The sequence below is a fragment of the Arachis hypogaea genome, chromosome 8 (assembly GCF_003086295.3).
Source record: "Arachis hypogaea cultivar Tifrunner chromosome 8, arahy.Tifrunner.gnm2.J5K5, whole genome shotgun sequence".
NCBI classification, from domain to species: Eukaryota; Viridiplantae; Streptophyta; class Magnoliopsida; order Fabales; family Fabaceae; genus Arachis; species Arachis hypogaea.
Window position 1 is genome coordinate 31,911,634 of NC_092043.1, and position 16,301 is coordinate 31,927,934.

Below are 16,301 nucleotides of genomic sequence, written 5' to 3' on the forward strand. Positions count from 1 at the left end.
ATACAGGTGTCTTAAGAAATAACGTTTTAGAAAAATATTCCATTATTCCCAGTCATGCCCTTTAACGAGACACCCTTTCATTTGAATTCAAAATTATACCAGACAAATCATATACTCATAAAATAAACAAAACACTATCTTGCCGCCTTGAATGGTGGTGATTGAACACGAACATTTCAGACACTAGAGTCATCCACACACAACCCCGGTCCTAACCCATATATATAAATCATCATCAAATTAAAACAATGATGTATAATTGTAATTATTTGTTCACACTGGTGATTGGTGAGTGCGGTGCCCTGAGAGCACATTCACATGCACATTTACATTCATCGTCATCATCATAACATAAAGTCATAAGATATTAAAAAAAAGCTACACAAACGGTCCACTGCAAAATACATAGAACTTTTTCTAGAAGCAAAGAGACGCAGAAACAGCCCTAGCTAGCTCGCTCACACCACACGCCCTCAAATCTTCTTCTTCTTCTTCCATCATTTCCAATTCAAACTTTCATTGTTTTCTTTTGATGTTTGATGCGTGATCGCCATGTACATGACGGCGTATTCCTCGTCTTCCTCTATGCTCCTCAGAGCAACAAGGACTAAGCTCATCTCTTCCTCTCTTTCTAGAACCTTCCTTTCTTCTCCTCCTCCTCGCCCTACCGCTTCTTATCGATCCCTTGCCTTCTCATCCTCCGCCGCCGCTGCCTTCCGTTCTTCCTCCGTCGCCGCCCGCTGGAGCCACTGGAGGTCTCCCCTCAGCCTCCGCTCTCAGATCAGAGCTGCCGCTCCCGTCCTCGAGCGGTTCCACCGCAAGCTAGCCACCGCGGGTACACACTCTGACTCCGCTCTCCGATCTAACTGATTCGCTCGCAATTCTTCGTTTCCGATTTTTCAATTCTTCTTTCTCTCTCTGCTTTGAATATTATGTTCTGATTATGAATGACGTGAGGAGTATGAGTAGTGTGTTGCACATGTAGGCTCTGCTTTTTTTTTTCGGTCATCCATTTTTGGCATGAACTGTTTGAGTGACTGGTGTTTCAGCTGCTATTTAAATATTTCGAGTTTCGTTTAACGGCTGCGTGGTTCGTTATATGCGTGTATAATTCAAAGCAGTTCAAATCAGCTCATTATGTAGGCTTGACAAAATAGCTTTGATATGTAGTTGAATTGCCAATACCTGGTAGTGCTGTCTTCTCTATTCTGACTCTCTAAGTGCAACACACTGATTCAGCTAGTTGTCTGACATGTTTGCAATTTCAGCTGGTGAAAATCCTTTCAAGGGAAACCTTACCAGTCTTCCTAAGCCTGGAGGTGGCGAGTTCGGAAAGTACTACAGCCTTCCGTCTCTCAAGGACCCAAGGATTGGTAACTTTGCTTCCATGGCCTGGCTGTATTTCGGTTTAGATACATTGTTAAATTGATGTGATTTGGTTAATCAAGTGTTATGAGGAAGGACTAATTTCTCCTTCTGAATATCATTCTCCTTAATGACTGCATCTCAATTTTATGGGTGCCGAACAGATAGGCTACCATACTCTATCAGAATTCTGCTTGAATCTGCCCTCCGTAATTGTGACAATTTCCAAGTGACTAAAGAAGATGTAGAGAAGATTATTGACTGGGAAAACACTGCTGTAAAGCAAGTTGAAATTCCTTTCAAACCTGCTCGAGTCCTTCTGCAGGTACATGCTTGGCCCCTCTATACAGCCAGGGCGTTATTCATATGGATTAGGAAATATTGAGTAGTGGGATTTCTTCTTTTAACCTTTTCTGTTTACCTCTTTGTAGGATTTTACTGGTGTCCCAGCTGTTGTTGATCTGGCTTGCATGCGTGATGCTATGAATAGACTTGGCAGTGATTCTAACAAGATCAATCCTCTGGTACACATCGCTCTTATTTCTTATAACTTTCATGTGCTTTGGTTACATACATACATGTGAAATCATTCCTGGAGGCCACCAAACTGATTTCAATTTTTTAAACACTCATCATGGGGTAACATATGAGCCATGAGCTCATAATTAGTAAGTTACTCTTATTATTTTCTGTGCAATATACAATGTTTTCAATCTTCAATGCACTATTTCTGGTGAAAACAACAAAATTCTGTTTTTCTATTTTAAGTTTTTCATTCACAAAATTCTAAAAACAGAAAATACTAAAAATGAAAACAACAAATAAAAATCGAAACCAATCTGACACTTAACTTTTACATTGTAATGTTGGCATTTAAATGTTGCATTTTACTGGCTTTACTTCAAAGCTGCTAAAAAGGCTCTGAAATTGGTATAGATGACTAGTGCAGTCATGCATAGCATCTCAAAAGTATTTCCCCATATTTCCCCAGTAATAGGGAGAGTGATTGATTAGATTGAGAACAAATTATGTCTTGGGTTTATTATGAACCTGTTTGTTTTATTTGAAAAGTGGTCACCTAGTAACAAACTATTCTAAGTGGTTACAAAATAGAACTTGAAACTAACTCCCTTACCCATTTATTACATTTTTTCTGACTAGTAAGTGTTGGCAGGTTCCTGTTGATCTTGTCATTGATCATTCAGTTCAGGTTGATGTAACAAGGTCAGAGAATGCTGTACAAGCCAATATGGAGCTCGAGTTCAAGAGAAACAAGGAGAGATTTGCTTTTCTTAAATGGGGCTCAACTGCTTTCCGTAATATGCTTGTTGTTCCACCTGGTTCTGGTATAGTACATCAAGTAAGTTTTGAAGCACACATTCAGAATCACTTCATGGAATTTATTTATACATTATTCTGGCTGTTAGTGTTGGGGATTTATGTTGTCTTGATTTCAGGTCAATCTCGAATATCTTGGGCGAGTTGTTTTCAACAATGAGGGCCTACTCTATCCCGACAGTGTGGTTGGGACTGATTCCCATACAACTATGATAGATGGACTTGGAGTTGCTGGATGGGGTGTTGGTGGCATTGAAGCAGAGGCAGCTATGCTTGGACAGGTATATGAATTTCTGAATCCTAACCTACATGTAATGAATGGTTGTTAATTTATCAAAATGAAAAAAAAAAAAAAAGAGTATGTTCTTTGAAATTATATGTTTTCTAAAGTCTTATCTCAAATAAGCAAGTGGTTAACCTACGGTGGTGATCCTAATGCTGGGTGCTATGATAATGACAGCCGATGAGCATGGTATTACCTGGAGTTGTTGGGTTCAAGTTATCTGGAAAATTGCGGAATGGTGTTACAGCTACTGATTTGGTTCTTACTGTGACACAAATGCTTAGGAAACATGGTGTTGTTGGAAAATTCGTTGAATTTTATGGTAATAAAATTCTCATTTCTTTCCTTTCCTTTTTTCCAAAGTTGTTTTGGTCTTTCTAATTACCAGTGGCTGTTTTCTATAGGTGATGGTATGGGTGAGTTATCATTGGCTGACAGGGCCACTATTGCCAACATGTCTCCTGAATATGGAGCAACCATGGGTTTCTTCCCCGTAGATCATGTTACATTACAATACCTCAAGTTAACTGGAAGAAGTGACGAGACTGTTAGTATCAACTCATCTGTTATTTGCCTGTGATCTGAATTCTGAAGTGCTTATAGGTGGCAATGTTGTGACTTATTTAACTCCATTTTGGCTGAATATAGGTGGCAATGATAGAGGCTTATCTCAGGGCAAACAAAATGTTTGTTGACTATAATGAGGTAATATAGTTGAATAATTATGCACAATCCTTGCATTTACCCCCCAGAAGATAAAATGTCCATATTTTGAATGTTAATTTATCTTCTATAAATGCAGCCTCAACAAGATAGAGCTTATTCATCCTATCTTGAATTGAACCTTGATGATGTTGAACCTTGTATTTCTGGGCCAAAGAGGTAAGATGCTACAGTATTTTACATGTTGCCTTGTCTTTCATCATTGATTTGTCATACTAAGTGACACTCTTGACAGACCTCATGATCGAGTGCCTTTGAAAGAAATGAAGTCCGATTGGCGTGCATGTCTTGATAACAAAGTGGGCTTTAAGGTTAGTAGTGCTGTAATATTCATATAATTTTATTAGTTTTTGGTTTTATAGGAACCATAGGTTATTTCATTTCTTACAATTTTCATGAAATATCTTTTTGATGTTTGTTTTAAATCAACCTGCTATTATCTTTCCATTTGTTTGTTTACATGATAAATGCTAATTGACTTCTATTCAGTATCACTTTTAAATTTTAATATCCCTGTGGCAACTCATCTTAGATGTAGTGTGGTATCCATGACGACCCCATCTAATGGTGGAAGATGGCACGGTGCCGCACCAAAATCAGCACAAGAAACATTTCTATTTTGTTTGTCTTTTGTGTTTTGAACACTGGTCATTTTAACTGTTCAAAGTTGTTGGCCTCAACTTGCAGACACAGAAGCTGCCACAAAACATATTGTAGTGTAATAGTCCATATTTCATGTACTTGTGCTTGATGAGAACCCTAGACAAATTACATCCAAAATATTTCTCTGATTGCAGGGATTTGCAATACCAAAAGAAGCGCAAGGCAAAGTTGCGAAATTTAATTTCCATGGGCAGCCAGCTGAGCTGAAGCATGGCAGTGTTGTGATTGCTGCAATTACAAGCTGTACAAATACATCAAACCCAAGTGTTATGCTTGGGGCTGGTCTTGTAGCCAAAAAGGCCCACGATCTAGGTTTGCAGGTTAGGCACCAATAATAGTAATGTTAGAATCTGCCATGTTTGTGCTTATCAACGTGATGTCCTGGATATGGGCCTCTTTATTTATTCTTTCTTGATATTAATATTGATCTTTGAGTAACTGTGTCAGGTCAAGCCTTGGGTAAAAACGAGTCTTGCTCCTGGCTCTGGAGTTGTTACAAAATACCTACATCAGAGGTTATTTATCCTTTTTAGAATCTTAATTAATTCTTTCATAATGTACTTTGGTATTTGGCTCAATTTGGAAAGAATGTATACTGAATTCAGGTTTGGATGTTTTATACCTTTTTGGCAGTGGTCTGCAAAAGTATCTAAATGAACAGGGTTTCAATATTGTTGGATTTGGCTGTACAACTTGTATTGGCAATTCAGGAGAGCTGGATGAATCAGTTGCTACTGCTATCTCAGAAAATGGTATTTATATCAAATATGATTTCTATTACTGAAGCTAACTTCTGTGAATTCTCTCACAATTATTTCTTTTCTACAACTTTAGGAAAGCTTGTAAACATATATTATGCTTTATATTTCTGTATTTATTTAATTCCTACATTTTCTCATGCAGACGTTGTAGCTGCTGCTGTATTGTCTGGGAACCGTAACTTTGAAGGCCGTGTACATCCTTTGACAAGAGCTAACTACCTTGCCTCCCCTCCTCTAGTTGTTGCTTATGCCCTTGCTGGCACGGTAAGCATGCATAGTTTATATTTCCAGCATGTAGAGAAAAGGTTTTTGGTCCTTGTCTTCCACATTGTCAGATTTTCCATGTCTTGGTAAAGACTAATTCTCATTATAAGATTTATTAAAATGCTAAAGTTGGAAGTAAAAAAACTACAGCAACAACTGAGCCTGTCGCATGCAACAGAACTGACAAGTTAAAATTTTGGAGGCCAATAATAAGTGTATCAATGTGTGTATATTGGTTTTGGTTGACTGTAGTGATATTTTTGCTAGTTAATTAACATTGTGCCTCGTTGCTTTTAACGAGTTGGATACACACTGCCAGATCTTTGGATCTTGATGAACACTGATTGGCTATGCACTATATTTCTGATACATAATGTCATATCTCAGACTATAAGTTTGCGAAGTGGTTTAATGGCCTTTTTTGCTTTAATTAAACCTGGTGTACCCTTTATTTTATTAGGAATTAGATTCCTTTTTCCTCCAGAGTTTAGAAAATATAACATCTGTATTCGTTAAATATTTTAGGTTGACATTGACTTTGAAAAGGAGCCAATAGGGACAGGGAAGGATGGCAAGAATGTCTACCTTAGGGATATTTGGCCATCCACTGAAGAAATTGCACAGGTAAATGTCTTTTTATTTAGTTATTTATTTATTTAATCAGAGATGACACACACTGTAGATGCTTATACTGTACGTGACAATTAACTTCGATTTTCTTGATTCAAGGCTGTTCAATCTAGTGTGTTGCCTGACATGTTCCGAAGTACATATGAATCTATTACCAAAGGTAACCCTATGTGGAACCAACTACAAGTTCCTGTTGACAAGTTGTATTCGTGGGATCCCAACTCAACATATATTCACGAACCTCCGTACTTCAAGGGTATGACCATGGATCCTCCTGGAGCTCATGGTGTTAAAGATGCCTATTGCCTACTGAATTTTGGTGACAGTATAACTACTGATCACATTTCTCCTGCTGGAAGTATTCACAAAGACAGTCCTGCTGCAAAGTACCTTATGGAGCGGGGAGTGGATCGCAAGGACTTCAATTCTTATGGAAGTCGTCGTGGCAATGATGAGGTGATGGCAAGGGGAACTTTTGCCAACATCCGCATTGTTAACAAGCTGTTAAATGGTGAAGTTGGCCCAAAGACAGTTCACATTCCTACAGGAGAGAAGCTTTATGTGTTTGATGCAGCAATGGTGAGTTATGCCCTACCAAAGTATGACATTCTTTTTACTTAACTCTTCTGGTGGCAGCATGATCAAGTTGATATGATGTTATCTGGTATTGATATAATCATTATTTGTTCCTAATTAGCGTCAGCTTACAGTGTCTTGTCAAATGCTTCAGAGCTAATTATTTCACAAATGCTTGCTAATTTGTGAAATCTTTTGGCTCTGTTCTGTGCATTAATCTATCAAGCCTTTCTTATTCAGTTACTTAATGGCAATGTGCTGTTTTGAGTGCTGATCCCTTGGAATGGTTCCCTTATTTCAGAGATACAAGAATGAAGGACATGACACCATTGTGCTGGCTGGAGCTGAATATGGTAGTGGAAGTTCAAGGGATTGGGCTGCCAAGGGTCCCATGCTATTGGTGAGTCCCTCCGTTTAATATTGTGACCTGTGATTTGGCTGGGTTTTCTATTTGATTTTCTAGATTTTTTCAACATGCTGAGACGAAGTCTTGATGATTTTTCCATGTCAAATGGTAGGGAGTCAAAGCCGTGATAGCCAAGAGTTTTGAGAGAATTCATCGCAGTAACTTGGTAGGAATGGGTATTATTCCCCTCTGCTTCAAAGCTGGTGAGGATGCCGAGACTTTGGGGTTGACTGGCCATGAACGGTACACCATTGACCTTCCAAATAAAATCAGTGACATAAGGCCTGGTCAAGATGTAACTGTCACAACCAACACTGGAAAGTCTTTCACCTGCACAGTTCGATTCGACACCGAGGTAATTCAAACTTTTCATTGTTTTCATGTTTAATTTTCTTTCTTGCTGCACTTATTGATGCAATTGTGATCTATTCTAACACGCTGGTACTTTCAGGTGGAACTGGCTTACTTTGACCACGGAGGCATCCTCCCATATGTCATCAGGAACCTCATTTCACAGTGAAAAACCGTCTGTTGATGGGAAATGTTTAACACTTACCATTCTAGCAGTAGTTGATGTGAGAAATGAGAATAAGTTTTTCAATAAATAGGAAAGAATCCCTTTTTCGAGGGAGGCAATTTTACTTTTTGACATTTCCAGGTGTTTATATATTTAGGCATGTGAAGTGAAACATTATTGAGTACATTGATTCCCGTGATCGGCTTGCCTATTGAACAATGGGAACAATTGTAATTTTTATATAAGCCGGTGCCAATGGCATACGGAATTCGGTCTTTTGAAATTGTTAAGTGGTGGATACTTGATTTATCAATTATTTCATCCACACATGCTAAAAAGTAATCATCGTACGTTTAGCTATTCGGCATATAATCGTGTTGGTCAGGTATACCTTTCCTTATAACAATGCCCGTTGTAGTAATTTTAATTAAATAAAAATTGAGAGTTGAGACGCATCAACGAGGCTTTCATCCAAAAGAGAACCGTTTCTAAGATAAAGAGTAGTAAAAATGAGATAAATTGTGTCCTAATAGAGACTGAAAACTATGAAATCGCATGGCAGCTGCATATGTAGCCTCTGATGAGTCTCACGTTGTGCCAGTGGTAGGATTCAATAGAACTAATAAATAATAATGCCTCTTCATATTAATGGTTTTTTTTTAACACAGGAGTGATAGATATTATTAATGAACCTTCGGAGTTCGGAAGCTAGTCCCTTCGAATGGATATTTATTAATGACTGAATTTATTAAACATGGGTTTAATAACAGTCACGATGGTGACCGGTTGCAGGGGCGGAGCCTCATATAAGTATAACACAAGGGGAGAATCCAACCTCCCCCCCACCAAAAAAAAATCCCCAATATAACACAATTTTCATTTTTTAAGATTGATATTTTTGTTGTCATGCCAAATCCTCAACAAATTGTTTTGCCGTTTTTAGCCAAGATCACTCACCATCGTTTTTGTCAGATGATGATGCATCATATACATTAAATTCGAAACATTTTATGAGCAGAAATTTTCATGAACGGCCTAATTGGTTTTGTTTTATTACGCCAACACATATAGTCTATAGAACCATCCTCCTTACATGATACCTTCATATATATTACATCTCTGAAGTTCTTCTAGTCAAACCGAGACTAATGGGGTTTAAACCTAGAACCTCTGCATACTACTCAAATTACGTCATATTTACAAACCACGTAGAATTCAACAACTTACTCTAATAATAATAAATACCTCAAACAACAACAAAAATAAAAATAAAATACATTCACCGTTTACATAGAACTGTTCATAACACCAAAATTATACCTCTGGAATGCTTTCTAAAGCTGGCCTCCAAGAATTCATGCTTCCATCATGTTCTTCTTCAACCTCACTCATTCTCTTTTCTCTCATCTTCATATCTTTCAGTAATTGCGCCAAAGAAGCATATTGCTGAGCATCGTTCTCCCTCGCCATCCTTCTCAACTCTTCCTTGTTCACCACCAACCTAATCCTCCTAGTTCCACTTGTACGATCACCATCAGAGGCAGAGCGTCTCTTTACCGGCTCATTCTCATCAGTATCTTCTGCTGATACTTTGCTGTTTCTCATGCAGTTCCACATGATGTTGATTTTAGTAGTAATAATCAAAGGATTAAAGCAAAGTCAACCATATATAGAGAGTGTGGAGAAGAGAAAAGCACAGGGAATATCCGATTGTTACGCTGTGTCTATTGTAATTAAAAGAAGGGAGATTCTTGAGATGGACTACACTATGAATTATATATTTTTGGATACCCTTTTCGTATTTGTGCTGCATCAATATTTTACTAGTGTTGCCGGCCATTAGTTTTAACTTAACATTTTTTTTTTTAATTTGATGATAGCAGCATTGAAGTTTGCCCTGCCCCTGTTATTATTAGATTATTATAAAATTAGGCACTATATATTTATATTTTTAATATATATTTTATATTCTAATGTGTATTTTATCTAATAGTTGATTTTAGTATTTAATTTTAATGTATACTTATCATGATTATATAATGATAATCACGGAGAGATATGCAACAATATGTTTATCTTGCATTATACTTGAAGTTGTATGCCCTCTAATCAATGCTAAAAATAGTAGTACATTCCCCATGATAGGAAGGCTGATAGCAAATTAGTACTAAGCTATGATTTTGAGTGTCATCCAATTTTTTAAAATTGTTGTTATTATAAATTTTAAATTACAACATTAAATATTAATCTTAAATCCAAAATTTTTCAAAAATAGAGTTAAAAAACTAAATTTCACCTTTTTATTTATTATATTTTATATTAGTGATTTATATTTAGAGTTTAAAATTTAAAATTTATAATATTTATTTTATTTTCTATTTTTTCTTTTTTTTAATAGCAAGTTAATTTTTTAAGGAACGCTTCATTCCTTATTTTCTCCTTTAGTATTTTTCTTAAGACTATTGTATAAAACATTCTAACTATACATGTTTTATTAAGTTTGATAGTCCTAATTTTCAACCTTTTTTTTGTGAAATTTTACCTAGAATATTTTAGTCGTACAGTTTTTAAACCATTAAATGAAAAAATGATATCTCGCATTTGTTTTCATACACTCTTATTTTCTTTCTCAATTTTTTGTATCACTATTTTGTATTTACTTATTTTTATGAAGATGGGAATGGTTTCTTTTTTCCTATTTAAATAGAAATTTTATTTATTTATTAATTTATGTAACAATAAAAAAATATTTCATTATATATCAATTTTGCAGCAGCATAATTACGATAGAAAATAATTTGACATATGAAAAAATATGAGGAAGAAAATGTTATAAGCTAATGAATTTATAAATGAAACGAAATGTTTTTAAAATTCATTCAAAATCATCATTTAATTCATTCGCATCTAAGAAATCGGCATTTTTTATGTTTAAAAAGTTAATCTAGGACAGAGTAAGTCTTCCAAAATAGCATAGCTAAAATTTGAATTTTTTTAAGAATTTCAATCACATTAGTAAATTTATATATTTATATTGGGGATATATTGGTAATAATAAGAAATACCGCATATATGTTTTAATTTAGAGATTAGTTCATACATACACAATAAATATATCAAAAACTTAAAATTTTGTTTATTTAATTTAATAGGTAATATTTACTCTAGTACATTAAGAGGACTAAATAAATCCTTTAATTTACTAATTTATTAGTATTTTGTTCTATTGTTAAAGTCCACATAGCATGGAACTTACTAAAGCTCAAGTTTAGGGATGACGAAATTTTTTTAAATATGGGGATCTTCGTAGGAATTGTCTTGAATGAAAACTCGAAAATGGAAAATTTTCTCCACATGAATAAGGGCAAAATTTTTCCAAAACAAGCGTGAAGATTTAAGTAGAAATTTTTCTGCTAATTTTTAAATTATTAAATTTATTTAAATATTTTAATCATATATTTTTAATATAAATTTTTTAGTAATTTTACATACCACATATATATATATATATAAAATAAAAAATCTAATTCTAATTTTAAAAGTGTATTTCTTTCTCTTCATAATATTAATCCTGCATCATTTCACTCCGATCCACAATTATTCTAAAAGATCAGAATTCTTAAATTCTAATCTCCTAAATTTTATTCTATATTATTGTTCTTTTATATTAAAAGTTATATTTTAAGGTTATTATATTTTATGAATTATGATTATAATGTGTTATTTTATATTTTTAGATTTATAATTTTAAATAATATTTTATTTATATGTTGTAATAATATTTTTTATTTTTTATTAAAATTTTTATATAAATTATCAATATAAAAAAATAAAAAATGGAGTTCTTATTTTTTGCAGGACACGCGTAAAATAGGAATGGTCCATATTCCCCTATGACAAAAATCAGGAGTGGAGAGGGAGAATAAATCTTGAGACTGAGAGCGAAAATAAGAAGGAGGCATGTCCAGTGGCGGAATTTGAAAAAAAAAATTTTGAAGGTGTCAAAAATTTTAATAAAAAAATTATATAATAGTATTTATATTATAATAAAATTTATAAATATAAATATTTTATTTTTAAATTTATTATTAATATATAAAATTATATATCGTTAAGATTAACAAAAAATAATTCTGATTTTGATTAAAAAAAATTATTTAGAATAATAAGTCAATTTGATTTTAAATAAAAAATTAATTTAAAAAAAATTAGTTTTTATATAAAAAATTAGTTTTTATACATAAAAATATATTTTAATTTATAAAATTAATTTTTATCTAAAAACTGATTTTTCTTTTTAAAAATTTGATTTTTTATTTAAATTATATAAAATTAATTATAACTTATAAATTATTTTTTAATATTTTAAAAAATTAATTTTACTTTTAATAATATTTATTTCTCAAAAATCTCAAGATTAATTATTTTTATTATTACTTTTATTATAAATTAAATAATATAATACAACAAAACAAAGTCTTAAATTTATAATAAAATAAAAATATCAAAATTTATTAATTTAAACAGTATTATATTATAATAGCATTAAATTTATAAAATTGATTTAAAATTAAAATAATAACTTTTTATTAATAACTGATATTACTATTAGTTATATTATAATTTTTATTATTCTAAAAATAAAATAATGTATGAAACTATATAAGAAGCTAAATATAATTTAGCGTTTATTCTATAATAATATTTAATTTGTAACGTTTATTTAAAGATATGTCACTTGTTGTTGATTTAAAGATTTGCTATTTGTTATGTCAAATAGGATTGGATAAAAAGTTTGAAGGATTGGTGAAAATGTACATAAAATTCAGATACATAAATTAAAGAGATAAGTACTTTTTTCATCCCCAAAGTCTGGGGTCGAAATCAAAATCGTCTCCGACATTTTTTTTTTATTAAAATCATCCTCAACGTTTAAAAAAGCTTTAAAATCATCCTTTCCCGAATTTTTGGACCAAAATACCCTCATCATCATCATTCTCCTCTTCACCTTCCTCACCCCACCACCTCCACTGCCACCACCACCACCATCACCACCACCACCACCACCACCAAATAGCAACAACACCATACCACCACAACCACCATCAACACCACCACCACTAGCATCAAGCCCCTCACTGTAACCCCCCCACCCCTCACCCCACTCCCTCACCCCCTCACCGAAACCCCCCCTCACCCCCTCACCCCACTCCCTTACCTAACCCTCCCTCCCCCCCGCCCCCACTCTCACCGTAACCCCCCAGCCTCTTCCTCATTCCCCTCTTTTCATGGTCGTCGTCATCATCATCAACAACAAATTTCATCAAAAATACAGAAATTCAAATTTTAGCAACAACAAATTTCATCAACAACAACAAATTTCATCAAAAATTTAGTTCACAGAAGAAAAAGAAGAAGAAGAAACAGTGGTGCGGTTCGGTGTAGTGCGGCAGGACGGCAAGGCGGCGGTGCGGTGGTGCGGTGGTATGGAGAAAAAGAAGATGGTCGTGCGGTGGTGCGATGCAGTGCGGCAAGACGGCAGGGCGGCGGTGCAGTGTGGTGCGGCAGGACGACAAAATAGCAGGCAGGGTGGTCTCCCTTCTCTCCCCCCTCCTCCCCCCTTTTTCTCGCGGCTTCCCCCCGGTTTCTTTCTCTCTCCAGTCCCCACTCCCTTTTCTTTTTTATTTATTTATTTATTTTATATTTATTTTATTTTATAATTTTTTAATAATAAAGGATAATTTGGTAAAAAAATAAAATTGAAGTAAAAAATGACGATTTTATAACGTTTTGTAACGTTGAGGATGATTTTAATAAGAAAAAAAGGTCGGAGATGATTTCGATTTCGACCTCAGACTTTTGGGACGAAAAAAATACTTATCTCTAAATTAAAAGTATATCAATTTAATCAAACAAACTATTTTTTTTTTTTAAAATAAAATTACTAATATTTTTACAAAAACTTTGGAGGCATAGCTCCCCTTACCCACACAAAGTTCCGCCACTCGGCATGCCCCGCACGGTTGTCATCCTTACTCAAGTTGCTTGAAAAAGGAGAGAGGACTATGGTCTAACTCTAAACCTAGGATGCCTTCTTTTTGTTGGTTAAACAACCAATGATGTCTTTACTCTTCTCCCCTTTTTTATCATGGGCTAAGCCCAGAAAAAAAAAGAATCCGACCCGACCATGAATCCGACTCACCCATATTCTCGTACCCCGCTCACGTACCACCCCTTGAGAAATGTAAGTTTTATTTTTGGGCCACTTGATAGCCACATAACGTGGGTGCCACTTTTCTATCCTAGCCCACATCTATTTGCAAGGTGGGTCAATTGAATCATGTTTACTATAAGTCAAAATATATGCTTTAGGTATATGGAATGCAGGTCTCCCGAGTAGCTTGATGGTAAGGAGCAATAACTCAAACCCAAGTGATCTCGGTTCGAGACCAGCATTGAGAGAGAAGAGAAGAAGAGAGATGGAAAAAGAATATGAGGTATTTCAAAATACCTCTCTTTTTTGGTAGTTTCTATTATTCCGATGAATATTTAGCTCACTCGTACTTTAAATTATTTAAAAATAAATTTTAATTTTTGTTCATCAAAATTTTTGAGACAATCTAAAATTGAAATCAGTTAGAATCTTATAATTTAAAAGTTTTAAATCTTAATTTAGTCTAACACTTTCCCTCAACTAGAGAAACAAATATTTTAATTAGTGACGGAGCTTAAACATAATTTTTAAGAGAAAAAAATTTATATCAAATAATAAATAATATCTTGGTATAGACTTCACTTAAAATAAGTTCGTCTAATCTCATTTAGAATATTATTAAAATATATTTGAAGTCATTTTTTAAAATCTTGTTATAAATAATTAAGATTAAATTTGTTATTAAATGATTCTTTGAACTTTTAAAAATTATATCTCACTTTTTTTTCTATAAATTATTGGAGTTATAAAATTATCAAATAAAATTAACATTATTAAAGTTATATTTTTTTAAATATTAATCTTTCTCTTAAAAAATACATCAATTTTTTAGTTGTTCATTATTACAATGATAGAAATTTTAAAATATATAAATTATAAAATATTTAAAAAAAATTATAGTTAAGATAATAAATATTAAAAATCATAATAATTATTAAATATTTAAATATCTTTTATTAGCGAAAAAATTGGTATATATAATAGGTCAACAATAAAATCTATTGGCCGGTCTTTATACCTGGTTTATTTAAATCTGAAATCTGAAGTTTAATATCTGTTAAAATATTAACAATTTTAAAAAATAAAAAATAAATAAATAAGTAAAAAATCAAAGATATTAAAAATATAAAAATGTATATATATAATTAAAAAATAAATAATTTATTAAATACAAGTACTTAAATATTATAATAAATACAAGTTAAAATTCTAACCGTTACATCTTTATATAAAATAAAATTTTTTGGCCTATTAAAAAACTTATGTTTTTAATTATGTATATTTTAATTTTATCCGATCAAATATTTTTTATTTTTTTATGTAGTCACATCCAAATTTATAATCTTCATTGAGTTTTAGATTTATTATTTATAAGTATCTGAAATTCAAAGTTAGAATACTTAATTGATCATATTCCCAATTAAACCCAATAACTTAATTATATATATAATAAAAATTTGATGAAATATTGAAAAATGATTATCTATGTAATAACAACTAATCAAGGAAATTTATTTGTATCTACATGCAATGAACATATCCATAATTTAAGTCTTTTTCAAATTGGATTTCCTGTGAATGCAAAGGAGGAGGTTTGCAGTGCAAGGCATCTTTAGATTTAGAAAAAAAAAAGACAATAGGTTTTTAACCTTTTTTCTGTAGATATATTAGTCTTCGAAGAATGGAAAATACATTCATGTCTCTGATTTCTTTAAAATGTGGACAAATTTATCCTTCTATTGAAATTATTCTGTTAGGCCCAATGAAAAATGCTGACGTGACTCCTGTAGCGCTAACCTGACTGTTACGGGATAACACGTGGACTATAGCTTTTGAAAAGATGACGTATTAGTCCCCACGCACCAAAACGACGTCATTTCACCTTCTTTAATCCCCTTCTGCATTACCCATAAACCCCCTTCTTTTTTGTGTCTCCCACGACTCCCACCGATCAAGGAGCACGCCAATCGCCACGATTTTCACCGTCAATGGCACCGTTGATTGCCCTATGCGCACCCTCCAAAACCACTGTATCCCACTGCTCTGTTCTAGTCTCATCATGGCGCTCCTAGGGGAAGACCGCCGTCGTTAGTAGTGGTGGCTTGGCCACAATCAAAGAAGCACGATAGAACCAACCTCTACAAAGATCGATGTCGGAACTCAGTGCTGCCTCCACATGACCGTTCGGTGCTCCTCGCATCGCAACAACGCCGTCCTCGCCGCTTTGGATCCAGCCACCTCCATCATGCACGGTGTCCTCTCCTTCCTCCTTTGCGTCGGCGCCACTACCTCGATGTAGAACTGCAGCTTCGCCAGTACCGCTTGCTGTCGTCCGACCAATGGCCGCCTTTGTAAACGAGTACGGTGGCTTTGGCTGTGGGAAATTCAACCCCTCTGCTGCTGCTCCGCTGCCCTGGACGGCAACTTCCTCTTCGGCCAGAGCCGTTTCCTCCAAGTGCGCCAAATGTAGATCCTTTGAATTTTGCATATGCAATTTCTGGTAAGTTGCTGATTCTATTTGAGAGCGTATTAATTTTTCTAGAATTATGAGGAGTTCTTAC

The 16,301-nt window shown here is 33.8% G+C and overlaps 1 protein-coding gene across 1 annotated transcript; it reads left to right on the top strand.

The window, feature by feature from the left end:
- Nucleotides 1-247: 247 nt before the first annotated feature.
- Nucleotides 248-7,809, top strand: LOC112707003 (aconitate hydratase, cytoplasmic). The gene is made up of 20 exons (XM_025758546.3): nucleotides 248-835; nucleotides 1,269-1,373; nucleotides 1,530-1,690; nucleotides 1,797-1,889; nucleotides 2,540-2,725; nucleotides 2,823-2,984; nucleotides 3,164-3,308; nucleotides 3,391-3,533; nucleotides 3,635-3,691; nucleotides 3,789-3,868; nucleotides 3,945-4,020; nucleotides 4,507-4,692; nucleotides 4,820-4,887; nucleotides 5,006-5,124; nucleotides 5,276-5,397; nucleotides 5,923-6,021; nucleotides 6,127-6,606; nucleotides 6,905-7,003; nucleotides 7,122-7,364; nucleotides 7,461-7,809. The coding sequence occupies exons 1-20, from the start codon at nucleotides 553-555 to the stop codon at nucleotides 7,527-7,529; spliced, it is 2,976 nt and encodes a 991-aa protein (XP_025614331.1). The 5' UTR covers nucleotides 248-552; the 3' UTR covers nucleotides 7,530-7,809.
- The last annotated feature ends 8,492 nt before the right edge of the window (nucleotides 7,810-16,301 follow it).